The sequence below is a fragment of the Gadus macrocephalus genome, chromosome 5 (genome assembly GCF_031168955.1).
Source record: "Gadus macrocephalus chromosome 5, ASM3116895v1".
Taxonomy (NCBI): domain Eukaryota; kingdom Metazoa; phylum Chordata; class Actinopteri; order Gadiformes; family Gadidae; genus Gadus; species Gadus macrocephalus.
The window spans coordinates 2264719-2277090 of record NC_082386.1 but is presented as its reverse complement, the minus strand read 5'-3'; the positions used below and the strand labels follow the sequence as shown (position 1 = coordinate 2277090).

Sequence of the window (12372 nt, the reverse complement as noted above, 5' to 3'; positions counted from 1 at the left end):
TGTTTCAAATAACCCTGCCTCGTTAAATCAATGAGCTTGGTGTTTTGCTTTCAAAAATAGGTTATAGAAGAAGTCTAAACTGCACAAAATAAAAACATCCAAGCTGCCTTTTAAGGATACCTTGGAATATCTGTCTATTTTTTAACCATCTGACCCTAGTTTACGACAAAAACAACACAATGGACGGCAGCTCCTTTGCCGCGTGGTTTTTAGAACCATGTAAGGATTAGAGGGGGCGGTCGATAGCAAACACCATAGCAACCATGACGGTCAAGTGACTGGATGCAGCCCCGTTGAAAAAAATAGAATACCACTCGACACACTCAGGAGATTAATGATATTTAAATGATTATGAACATGAAGTCTTTATTTGCATGGGTTTACATTTCGTTCTGTGTAGCATGGAAAAATCGGAGAAACACTCCCATTCATCACCCAAGTGGGTGCTACTCATTGGTGGTGGTTAGTGAGGTCCCCCCTTCACTGTAGGCGTCTTTGAGTGTTATTAATTATTCTTCTTCATGTTTAACCTCTGTTTTTCTTTTATTCCTAGTCTGTTTTACATAGTTTTGAATGATGACTATATGCTCTGTAAAGTGACCTTGGGTGTCTTGAAAGGCGCCTCTAAATTAAATGTATTATTATTATTATTATTATTATTATTCAGAATGCATTGGTTTACATTTCGTTCTTTGGAGCACAGATCTTTTTATTTATTTATTTATTTTCAGTTTTTGAGGAGGTGCTTCAAAGATGCTAATTTTTCTGCAATAATCCAAAATCCAATGGAAAAACCCGTTGGCTTTTTGTCAAGGGAAACCAGGGCGACGCTCACTTCCGGGTTGGGCAACATACGTCAGCCTTCCACCACGCTATACTGTAAAAACACATGTTCAAGTTGAATGTTAATGTATGAATTTATTCTTTATTCTGCCATAGAATTTATTTAAGGGGGGGGGGGGGGGGCATACAAGTCTTTTGGCCATAGTGGATCCAGATCTGTTCCGGAGCATTTCAGCACCCCGGGCAACAGCGCAGGGTTGCCAGGTCCTGCAAAAAACGTCCCGCCCACATACCGTTCAAAATCCACCCAAAATGTCCTAGAAGCAGCCCAAATAAAAAGGATATTCCACCTTGGCCAACGTTTTGAAAGTAATAATAATTGAGGGAATATCTGCAGCGAAATGCATTGTGTGTGTGTGTGTGTGTGTGTGTGTGTGTGTGTGTGTGTGTGTGTGTGTGTGTGTGTGTGTGTGTGTGTGTGTGTGTGTGTGCTTAGTTTAGCGAAAGCAGCGTCCTTAGCAACCTGACGTCATTGAAACATGCGAGCGAGCCGATAAAATCTTCCTAATAACTATAAAACTAAAGATCAGACGTAATCACTGACTAAAGATTATGCAAGTAAAAAGTATATTTCTCGCTAGAAATGTTATTAGAAACAAGTTCAACGGTGATTCGGTCCTAAAATAGACCTATTGCATTTCCCATTCGATTAATAAAGAAACCAATCCCGAGATATCCCCGGACCCATGCAAGTGAACGGAGCGTTCCACGGCATTGAGAAGACCCGTGTAATAAAGACCCATAATATTTCTGTTTATGGCATAGATTTCTCCTCAGATTAGGCTAATTTATGATAATGATAAAATAAAAGTAAAAACGCTCGGACAGAGAATCTAAACACTGACTGGAACTACTTAGCAGGTGTCTGTAGCCTATATCAGGAGATAATACACACCCTGCAGCCAATCAGAATACGAGTATTTCCCCAGACTGTGGTATAAACAATAAACAAGAGTTATAATCAACCCCTACGCATCAATATTAATGATAACCCATTATTATACGGTATGACTTCTAGATGTCACGTCCGCTCGCGACACTGGACTTGCGAGGCATCGACGCGGACTTCCATTCACATAGCCAAAAACAAGACAATAGATCTATGGCTAGATCAACATCAAGACATACAATTCAGATTAAGATTAAGCAGCTACCCTTTTTTCTTTTGCGGTTTGCCTGAGCAGCGCACCTGCATTTAATAGCCTATATCCGTGAATTGTCACAATTTCTCAGAATCAAAGGTGAAAGTAGAAACGGGTGGCCTAAAGCTGTCATATTGTTCACAATTTTTAACAATAAATGTACTGTACGGAGCTCCTTAAGGGACATTAGGGAGAACGCTCCTGCACAGAACCTTAGTTTGGAAGTCGTGCTGGTGACACGACAAATACTTCCAATTGAAATACATGGGTTTGAAATTTGTGCTTTAAAACACGAACATTTTGAAAATACGTGATCCTGAACACGTTTCAATAGATTAAATAACGTGACAGTGTCACGACTTTTCGTGAGACCGGGTTGCTCTACCACTCAGTGGTGGCCAGTGCTCTGTTTTTCGCTGTGGCATGTTGGGGAGAAGGCGCCTGCACAGCGGACAAAAACAGACTGGACAAGCTGATCAGGAAGGCCTGCTCAGTGGTCGGGCTGAGCAGCAAAAGGTCCAGCAGGTGGCAGAGGCCAGAATCCTCAACAAACTGGCCTCAATAATGTCTAACCCCACTCACCCACTCCACACCCTGAAGGTGATCAAGAACAGCACCTTCAGTCAGAGACAAATTGCACCTATGTGCAAATGCACAAAAATAACTTTGCACTTTGTAGTATTTATTATGCTGCGTTCTTCGAAGAAGGTAGTCCAATCCGGATCGCTTTTAACTCACTTTATATGTCAAAGTATTTCGGTATGGTAACTACGAAGCAAAAGGAGGGGAATTGTATTGAACACGTGCGAGTGACTACCAGCTGGCCAATACCTCTAACCCGCAAGTCTGGACTACCGGAAGTTTCTGCCCTTGTTTGCTTCCGTACCTGTTTAAATACCTAGTAGGCGTGGCCTATGTGACGTATTAGCCTCAGCTTCCTCACCTGTCTAAAGGTGCTGCCTTCTGTGGATGGAGTAGCTATTGCAGCCTTCAGTAAGGTCCTGCTTCCCTTGTGGCTATGTACAGTATTTACGGCATATATGTTCAGTCCTAGTGGCTATGTGAGGGTAATACAGCTTGTGTGTTTGAATCTGCTTCCTAGAGGCTATGTGGGGGCAGCTTATGTTCTTAAAATACGTAACAATTATTGCATTTATTGTTTAAGTATTTTAGCTATATGAGGGAATGTGTGTTTGTCAATAACACACATCAATAACATCACCAGGTCTGCCTACTACCATCTACGCAATATCAACCGCCTCCGCCCATCCCTCACACCCCATAGCACAGCCATCCTTGTTCACACCCTGGTCACTTCCCGCATCGATTATTGTAACTCCCTCCTCTTCGGTCTCCCCCTCAAGTCCATCCGCAAACTCCAACTGGTCCAGAACTCTGCCGCCCGCATCATCACCAGAACCCCCTCCATTAATCACATCACCCCTGTCCTTCAGCAGCTTCACTGGCTCCCGGTCAAAACCTGCATCCACTTCAAGATTCTGCTCCTCACCTTCAAGGCCCTCCACAACCTCACCCCTCCATACATCTGTGAACTCCTACACACCAACACACCCACCCGCACTCTCCGGTCCTCCTCTTCCATTCAATTCACTGTGCCTCCCGCACGCCTGGTTACCATGGGGTCCAGAGCCTTCAGCAGATCTGCCCCCCACCTCTGGAACACCCTCCCACCTGACATCCGTAATTCCGACACTCTTTCCACTTTTAAGTCTCGTCTCTAAACACATCTTTTTAAACTGACATATTCCATCTAACCCATCTCACCCCACTTATGTAAATTGTTCAATGTATCTTGTTCTTGTGTTTTTTATGATTGTTGATTGTTTTCTGTTTTTAAACTGCCCTGTAAGGTGACCTTGGGTGCTTTGAAAGGCGCCCTCAAATAAAATGAATTATTATTATTATTATTTGTTATGTCTGTCCGTCCATACGCTGTTGTGACACTGTAATTTCCTGTAAAGGATTATTAAAGGATCTATCTATCTATCTATCTATTGGTTTATACTCTGTGCCAAGCTTGAGGTCATGTCGATTTTGCTGACACAGTGTGCATTCTGATACCCATGGAAGATATTTTCATGTGATTTGCAGTTTCTTGTGCTGAATAAAGTAGAAAATTGTTAAATATGAATGCAAAAACTAACCCAATTATCAATGTCGGTGGACATGCCAGGCCAGTAGAACCTTTGTGAAATCACTGTCCTGGTACATATTTGGCCGCAGTGTGCACCAATGTCGCTGCAGTAAAATTCTTTAAATAAGGCGTCGGCCTCAGATGCCCCACAGACCACTTTCGCCTTTTCCTCCTTGTCCGAGCCCCTGTGTCTGACATAAAACAATTTGCCGTCTAGAAGAGGATGGCAATTATTGAGAACCCTTTATGCCTGGTTTAATTTGGCCTACAGGCCTCACATGAATTGCAATGCATAACTGCATAATTTATTGATAAATTATTTATTGATAAAATATATAAAATATCTGGTATGAGCATAATAATAATAATAAATGAAATTTATATAGCGCTTAATATGGTACTCTAAGACGCTTTACATATTGCCCTATCAAAACTATGTAAGACAGACTAGGAATAAAAGAAAAACAGGTTAAACATGAAGAATACCATCGATCAAGTAGTTCAAGGCTCTTCGCCGAATTGTCCAGCGCTGTTTTTTGTCAGTTTCATTGGGAAACTCTCCATTGATGAGAAACTCCCTCAACTCCTCAAACATTTGTTTCTCCATAATATAGCCTATATTCTACAAATAATGCACTCTTGAAACTGCTGCACAAAAATTGTCGGCCTACGTTAACTTTCTGATAACGGTTGTCAATCTATTTAAGTTACGGAATTCAAATTGGAACCAATAAGACACGTCCAACGTCATCCTTGTTTACAAAATGAGGTAGGTAGGTAATTGACAGCAATGCCTCTTTTTGGATAACACACCAGCTATCATGGATTGTGACCCATCGTGGTTTGCGACCTGCTGCTTGTGGACTCTTTGATGATCGCAGAATAATTGTGTACACATACAGATATGAGGACGACAAATGACTTGAAAACATTTGGTTGGGGTTTGACTTCTTGTCCCGCATGTACAGTGGGGTCGCAGAATTCGACGGTCCGATGTGATTGATTGTGACCCATCGTTGATTGCAACCTGCGCTGCTTGTGGACTCTGTGATGATAACGGTGGGCATAAAAATAAGAACAGTTGGCATTATAACTAAGACATAAATAAATAATTTATTAAGCACACCGTATGTGCTTGGCATACATTAGCATTTTACAGACCCATAGTATGGATAAGGCGTTTAGTATGGTCCATCAACGTTGCTTCTTTCCCCATAAGCAGTGGTGTAGTCTACGTGGTACTACGGTGGCCGAGAAGGGCAAAACACAAAAACAAACTCGGGAAAATTTTTACATTTTGTAAAACACTTTAACAAGTTTCGAAACACTTTTACAAGTTTTTTACGAAAATTACATTTTAGAAAAAACTTTTGCAAGTTCCGGAACAAAATAACATCTTAGAAAACATTTTTGCAAGTTCAAAAAAACATTTCTGCAAATTCAATAAAACATTTTTGCAAGTTCATTTTTCTTACGGAAAGGGAATGCCCAAGCTCAGAGGTTGAGCCGGAAATGACAAGGAAAGCGCGCAAATTCTAGTTTTCACCCATTGAAGATGGACGGCGACGGCGACGGCGACGGCGACGGCGACAGAGTCGCGTTTTGTCCGTTTTGTGGTAAGCACATCAGCCAACTATCACGGTTTTGTTTCTCGTGTGGCCGGTCCCTCGAGTTTCTGACGGAAGGACCAAACAAACCGGCAACCTCTGCACAGCCGGATAATGCAAAGCAAAGTAAGTGCAGCATAACGCTTGCTAGTATGTGAAGGAAAGTGAATATCGCTATTGGTTAGGTTAGTGGCCGCTAACTTTCTGTGTTGTACATTTCAGCAGGAAAACCTTGCCCATCATTCAAACAATATCTCGACTACAGAAGCGCGAAGACTAAAGAACGCGAGGGGTTTAATTACGGGTCGAGAGGGAAACATAGCTACAAGAAGACTACAGAAAGGAAACCGGTCCAGGTATGTTACTGACTGTTTTAGCTAAGCCGCGGGGTCTTAAGTCTTAAAAAAATCTTATGTCATGTTCCTTAAATGTCCTACTGGGCTTTTTTTTTTTATAGTCAACCGCACTGCAACGCAAGGTGAAAATGGGGCGGAATACGATAAAAGCAAAAATTATATACAACACGAGGGGTTCCGTAACGTCAGAGCGTCTCATTCCTCTGAGTTTTCGGCCTACATCATTCAAATATTAGCATTGTCTGCCATCGTGTGCAGTTTGGTAGCTGCCTAGTTCACCCCCATGATACTGTATGACTGTACTGACTGTTTGAATGAAGGAATGAATGACGTTAAACTCCAAGGAGTAAATGTGGGAATTAGGTTAAACTGAAACAAGGGATGTGGTGTATAAGTGTATGAAATGAAGTGTTAACAAATTCTTAAGATTCTTCACATGCATAGAAATATTTGCAGATACACATGCTGTTGAAACATTAATTTTGTATTTTTCACCAAACAAGTCAGTGCAACATATGCACAGCAGAACACCTCTACCAGCTCTACCCCTACCTCTCACTCTTCCTACCCCTCTCATTCTCATCCTCCCTCTTCTTTTCCTCTCTCTGCAACATGATAATTATATACACTGATGTTTTACGGCCACATAATGGTTGCGATGTAGGTCTTAATTTTCATTGAAGTGGTCTAAAAAGTCCTTCATTTGGGATGATCAAACCTGGGGAAACCTCGACTGTCTGACTCGAGATGACTCGTAAATCGATCTGTGTCACGCTAGATTTATTGTACAGACTTAAGTTAAAAGAAAAAAGTAATATATATTGAAGTGGGTATCTTTACGTAGATTTTAGGGCATATAGCGCTCTAGACATAATAACAGAAGCTCTCATGCAGGGCGAGATGCTTTGCCGAAGCAATTGGGCAAAAGTATTTTGAGAGCTTCAAGCTTATGGACATGTTCGGCTCATTATGAAACTGGTGGCACAAATTTGACCATGGAGGGACACTACATTCTGTGTATTATGTACCGGTAGTCTTTTGTTTTCCATATGTTTAATACATGAAATGTATCTTATCTTTGTCATTTTTATTAGATAAACATTGGATTGATGGTGTGGATTGGAACGGAGGTAAAACCTCTAAGAGGGAAAATGCTTCCAGTATTTGTTGACCCAGAGATAGCAGCACCAGAATTGCTCAAACAAGCTGTCCAGAAGATGACAAAATTTAATAAGGACGTGCAAGACGGAAAGTACATCCTTTTGTATCCGGACCGGTCAGAGGTGGTCCATCTGCCTGGATCCGAAAGGCCATTCAAATTGGCCGAGTACAAAAAGGAGCTTGGAAGGCCATATGGCAGGATCACCCTCTTCATTTGCCTTGAAACTGATTTTAAAGGAGGTTAGTGGATCTCATATATCATGATTCAATATTTTTTCACATATTTTGGATACTCTACTGAAGGATGCATCTACAGTATCTACATGATCTGTCTTGTGTTTTTACAGTAGCGGATGATACTTCAGAGTCGGATTCTGAAATTGACATCCCATCAAGGAGCACAGTCGAATTTAATCGAGCTGACACAGTGGTACATCATAATTATTTATTTTACTTAATTACATACAAATGTGTTTATTGATTTATCTATGACAATACTGACAACCTTTCACCATTGATATTTATACTGTATATAGCGTACACATACATACACACACACACACACACAATTTATGTGGTAAGGGAACAGTTATGGAAGTTATTACAAATTGTTGATAAATGTGTGCCTGTCCCCTCAGGTTTTTGAACCCCAAAACCAAAGTACTCCCAGACCTAAACCTAGAGATGAAAGGTTGGTACATTTTGGCATCTAGTCTTTGTCAGTCAAAATTTTTAAATTTTCTTGTGGTTATCAACCAATCAGAATCTTGCCTGTATTGTATTCATTCACATTCTTAGATGACTATTGTAGGCCTGAAGAACAATATTCATTCATGTGATTCAAGATTCAAGAGGGTTTGTCATTACATACACAGTACAGTGAAATAAAGTTTCCCAAGAAGTTTTCAGTGCAAATACTTGTTAAGTGACTGTATTATTACTTACATGAGGTGCAATAGTGTATCAACAATATACAAAAACAGTGAAGCAGGACACTATACAACAGAGGTGATCAGATCAGTCCCTGAGTCGTATGTCCTGGGGGAAGAAGCTGTTGTAGTCTGGTATTGACAGACCGTATGTTACGGTACCTTCTGCCAGATCAAAGAGTTGAGAAAAAATGTTTGTGAGGGGTGGGTGGGGTCTTCCACGATGCTGGTTGCCTTGCGGATGCAGCTTGTGGTGTAGACGTCTGAGACGCAGGGGAGAGCGACTCCAATGATCTTTTCAGCCGTCCTCCCCACACGTAGTTTTAGCAGTCCAGTAATAATTTTTGTACTTTTTTTTTTTATCATGTTTTAGAGATGAACCAGGACCTTCGGGAATGGTTCCGACTGTGGTCATATCAGATGCTGAGGACATGGATCCAACTCGGTCAGACAAGACTTGCTACAGGTAAAACAAAAAAATGATAGTGACTCGCATACTTTCAATTTAATTCATGGGGAAGAAATGTTGTGTTTGTAAGATTTTAAACATGTTATTGTAATTTCCCAACAGAAAATACACAGACCTGTATTCACCAGGTGTTGAAGAAGATGAGGAGCTGGTTGCAGTAGTCAGTGTGGAGAATTTCCAAGACACAGCAGTGTAAAATTAGCTTTTTGAGTGTGGCATTCCAGTTTTTCCATTGTACAATATTGCTGGTATTTAAATAATTGTTGTAAAAGTGTGCACTGTATTTGATATTGATTAATTAAATCACTTTTGGTCATTACAGGGAGGAGATAGGCACTACACTTCCCTTGATTATAGCAAACCTGTCGCTTCTGATCGACCACAAGAAGGTCAGCAGGTTCAACATTTCGAGGTCCAATATTTGGGCCGGAGCTGTCAGAGGATTCAAGCGTTCAACGTACTCAGAAGCCTGTGACATGCTGGTCAGGTTCACAGATGATGCTGGAGTTTTTGAGGAGGGCATTGACACCGGTGGACCGAGAAGGGAGTTTTTGACCCTTCTCATGAAACTCCTGAAAGACCGGCCTATTTTTGATGGTCCAGAAGGTCATAAGTTCTTGGTCTTCAATGCGAATGGTATGCATAGGGTTATTAGTGTGCTGTGCTAATGGTTGGTTAATGATCATCAAACATTTACATTTTTCCTCTGTCTTAAAGAATATAATGCATTTCATGTTTTCATTTTGCAATATGAATTCATTCACAGCCGTTAGGGAGGATGAGTACTTCCTGGCAGGAAAGATGGTCGCGGTCTCAATAGTACATGGAGGTCCAGGACCCCATTTCCTGTCAGAGGGTCTTGTTCAGTATCTTGCGGGCCAGCCCTCATTCAAATCACCAGTTAATTTAATAACTGATGATGAGATAGGGAAAGCTTTACGAGAGGTGAGAATAGCATAAGTCTACTATGTGGAAGGACAGAGTTTAACATTGTTCTTGCACTGTTTTAAGACCATGTTTACTTCCGTTACAGGATAAGCATACAGAATGTATTGTAGTATATGTAATGTAGTTTTTGATAGGGTAAGGTAAGGGTTACAGCATGCTGTTTCTGTCACTGAATAAAAATGGGAAAAGATAGTATATCCAGTTATCTACTGTGGTAGTTATGCCTCTTTATGTCTTTCAGATTGAGAATGCTGCGTCATTGGATGATCTGCGAGACAGTATTTTAAGACACAGCACAATGTTGCAGACAGCTGGCTGTCTTAGACATGTGGCTGCTGTCGAACAAAAAAAAGAGATTGTGGCAGACTACCTCCATTGGCACGTCATTGACCGCAACTCCTCTGTAATTGACAGGTAAGATCAGATCAGTTTTATGTATGAAATGTTTGTTTGAAATGTCTCATGGCATGTGTATCTGTTATACCCTGTCCTCTGTGGCATTCCTCCATGTGAAATTTAGCAGTTTGTAACACCTTGACATATGCAAATCAAAGTAATTGGTTTACACACAACTATTTTCCCCAGATGTACATTTGTTTAGGTGGATTGTAATTGTCGGGGAGAGAACCCTTAAGTTTTCTTTAGATAATTTAAATGCAGTAGGCACTACACAGCATTGAAACTGTTGGTGTTCACTTTGCAGATTCAAAGATGGTCTGTCAGCCCTTGAGTTTCTTGGTGCACTGAAGCAACACCCTGCTTTGCTGACCCCTGTCCTGTGCCACGTCGACAAGAAACTCACTGGCTTAGACCTTGAGAGGGTCTTCAAACCTGATCTCAGTCCTTCTGGAAGTAACAGAAGACTGAAAGAAAACCAAACATTGGCCTACTGGGCAGACTATCTTCTGGATTGTGAAGGTTTGTAAGGCTTTTTGTAACTACTTGAAAAACCACATACCATGGTGTGTCTGAACATTTATTTCTTTGCAGAAGGAGAGGCTGCTGTGTCAGTGGAGGACGTGTTGATGTTTTCAACTGGACTGAGATCCCTTCCCCCAGCTGGCTTAGACCCACTTCCACAATTAGAGTTCCTAGATAACTCGCCATTTCCAATGGCAAACACTTGTGGAAATGTCTTAAAACTACCACTCCTAGATTCTTACGGAGTGTTTAAGACACAAATGGACTTTGGATTACAAAATAGTCCAGGATTTGGCTGTTTTTGACTTCACAACCTAACCCTAGATCCCTGAGACTAGTTTAATGTTTTTTTTTTTCAGTTAACATGAAAAAGAATGGATCTAAAACGATTAGCATTCTTATTTGTTTAATTGCCACTTTGGAAAATTGAAACTGGGTGTCAAATTCAGACACTTTACAATAAACCTGCAATCAATTCAGAGCTGAGCAATTTCTTTTAGTCTAAGATACAGTTCAGTTGAAGACTGCCAGTGATCTGGCTTCTGTAAATTATTTTGCTCCATGGCTAAGTCCAAGTACTCCTGCATGTTTGGGTCCCCACATGGAGCTCTTGTCAGCTGAGCCTCAGGAAAGGCATCCAGTTCAGTTTCTTCAATTTTAAATCCACAGTCTCTGGAGCCAAACCTGTGTTAAACAGAATATTACATTTATTAAATGTTTAGATCAAAGGGAGACAAATACACCAAAGTTGAAGAACGGACCGGAGAATGCAGTCAGTGGTGACAACACTATAGGGGGTATTGGGGGGGAGGGAGGTGAAGACAGAGGACAAAGGGGCCTAGCGGGGGGGGGGGGGGGGGGGGGGGGGGTTCAAATGCTAATTGTTCAAGTGTGAGACACTGAACACATTCAAGTTAAATGAGCTACTGACATAGAATAATGCTAAACTTCAGTTCATGTTTCTTACACCAACGAAATGGCAATATTTTCAGTTCCATTAGGCAATCCTCCTGGACATGATGCTGTTCTGGAGGGACGAATCCTGTGACTGTTCCACAGTCTCACACACTCATCCAAGTCCCTCTGAATGACCTCACCGAAGCAATATCGCAGGAGACGCTGATGCTCTTGACTCCCGTTAAAGTGTCCGGCATCTCTAAGGTCCGCAAATAACTCCATCCAGAACTGAGACCTATAGAAATCGATAAAATAATATGTATATGCTTAAAATTATAACGTATATTTGAATGAATGAAGGTTACCCATAATCAAATGACTTAACGAGGGCCACGTACCTTCCCTTTCTGAATATGGACCACCAGGACTCAATCCTCTGGTTACTTGTGGATGACCCATACATGTGGCTGGACGCTCCAGAGTAGTAGTCATTGTGGTGGTGGCGTAGGGTACACTGAATTGCGGCCATGGTCCCGTTCTCCGTGCCGCAATCAGTCCTCAGTCTCATGGGGATGACACCAAGGTTTCGCACACATGATAAGTAATAGTGAGCGATCACTGTTGGGTCATTATTCGTTGGTCCACAAACAAGCCACAGTACTTTGCGCGAGAACTGTTGGGAAAAATAACCTGCTGAGTACATCACATGTACATTATAAATATAGCTAACTCCTACCCTAGCCTGATGAGCACATCACATGGACACATTATAATATAGTCAACTCTTGCTCTAACCCAACAACACAAACATGATAATATATAGTCAGGTCAAGGCCGGAGCTGAAGGCCCCATCTCCCAGGCAGGCAGATGGTGGACACTCAGACAATGCACCAGTCATCCTCAAGAACGGGAAAGCCACATTAATTTATCACACAGGAGACAC

The 12372-nt window shown here is 41.5% G+C and overlaps 1 protein-coding gene across 1 annotated transcript; it reads left to right on the top strand.

Moving 5' to 3' along the window:
* Nucleotides 1–2408: 2408 nt before the first annotated feature.
* LOC132457751 (G2/M phase-specific E3 ubiquitin-protein ligase-like) lies at nt 2409–10954 on the top strand. Its single transcript, XM_060052068.1, has 10 exons — nt 2409–2629; nt 3271–3533; nt 5964–6103; nt 7198–7504; nt 7612–7694; nt 7903–7955; nt 8985–9298; nt 9429–9607; nt 9852–10024; nt 10314–10954. The coding sequence occupies exons 1-10, from the start codon at nt 2409–2411 to the stop codon at nt 10534–10536; spliced, it is 1956 nt and encodes a 651-aa protein (XP_059908051.1). The 3' UTR covers nt 10537–10954.
* Nucleotides 10955–12372: the final 1418 nt, after the last annotated feature.